At 57.5% G+C, this 937-nt stretch overlaps 1 protein-coding gene across 1 annotated transcript in view; it reads left to right on the plus strand.

The window, feature by feature from the left end:
* VOLCADRAFT_120940 (uncharacterized protein) overlaps positions 1-937 on the plus strand; it is a gene marked incomplete at both ends in the record, with an annotated part of 8434 nt that overhangs the window by 1230 nt on the left and 6267 nt on the right. Inside the window, one exon of the mRNA XM_002951085.1 lies at positions 665-772. Coding sequence (XP_002951131.1) covers positions 665-772 — 108 coding nt within the window. The remainder of the gene's footprint in view (positions 1-664; positions 773-937) is intronic.

Consider the following 937-nt stretch of genomic DNA (forward strand, 5'->3'; position numbering starts at 1 on the left):
GGGGGGGGGGGGGAGGATGTTAGCAGGGTGGAGGAGGGGGGAAAGATGAACCACGAGCGAGTGAAGCTGATTCCAAGTGGGGGTTACGACGCAGCTTAGACGATTGACCAAAAGAATAATACCAGGAGGAGGGGGGAGGAGTGATATGATGTGCAAAATGATTGGGTGGAGTGGGGGAGGGGTTTGGTTCGGTTGGGGTTTGTTGCCTAATGATTGTGACGGGTTTTGGCGGGAAGAGGGGGGAGGGGGGAGGGGGAACCGGAGGGAATTGGGTTTCTGAGTGTTTCGTTCAGGGAGGGAAAGGGGGGGGAATGGAAACCGTAGGGTGATGATGACAATGCCGGTGAGGGACCCTTTTGTGTGTGTGTGTGTGTGTGTGTGTGTGTTGGGGGAGGAGGAGGTTTACTTGGGGTTTGTTTTGTTTGCCGTTATGTCATATTTTCCCTTTTTTCGTCCCCCCCCTCCTCCCCTCGCCTCCGTGCTCCCCAGCCTGCCATCTCTCCGCTGGTGCCGTGCTTTCTCACCCACCCAACCACCCACCCACCCTCCCTCGTACCCTCCAAACCCCCTGCTCCCCTCCTTCGTCCTTCCCCTCCTTCCCACCGTATATGTGTGCGTGTTTTCATGGTCTGGGCCGATGTATGTATGTATGTATGTGTTTCAGGACCTGGTGTCCTGCGGCGACACGCTCATTGGCGACGAGACCATCGGACTGAAGGGAATCAGCGGGGGGCAGAAGAGGAGGGCCAGTGTGGGCGTGGAGCTGGTCAAGGTGGGGGGGGGGGTAGGGGGGAGGAGGGCGCCTGGGGAGGGGAGGAATCGACGTAGGCAGTTAGTGATGTGCCTTCGTTTTCCATGATATGGGCCCTCACATACACATACACATATACATACACATATACACATACACGTCACCGACCCCGGGGTCACACCCGCA

The sequence above is a fragment of the Volvox carteri genome (assembly GCF_000143455.1).
Source record: "Volvox carteri f. nagariensis unplaced genomic scaffold VOLCAscaffold_22, whole genome shotgun sequence".
Lineage (NCBI taxonomy): Eukaryota > Viridiplantae > Chlorophyta > Chlorophyceae > Chlamydomonadales > Volvocaceae > Volvox > Volvox carteri.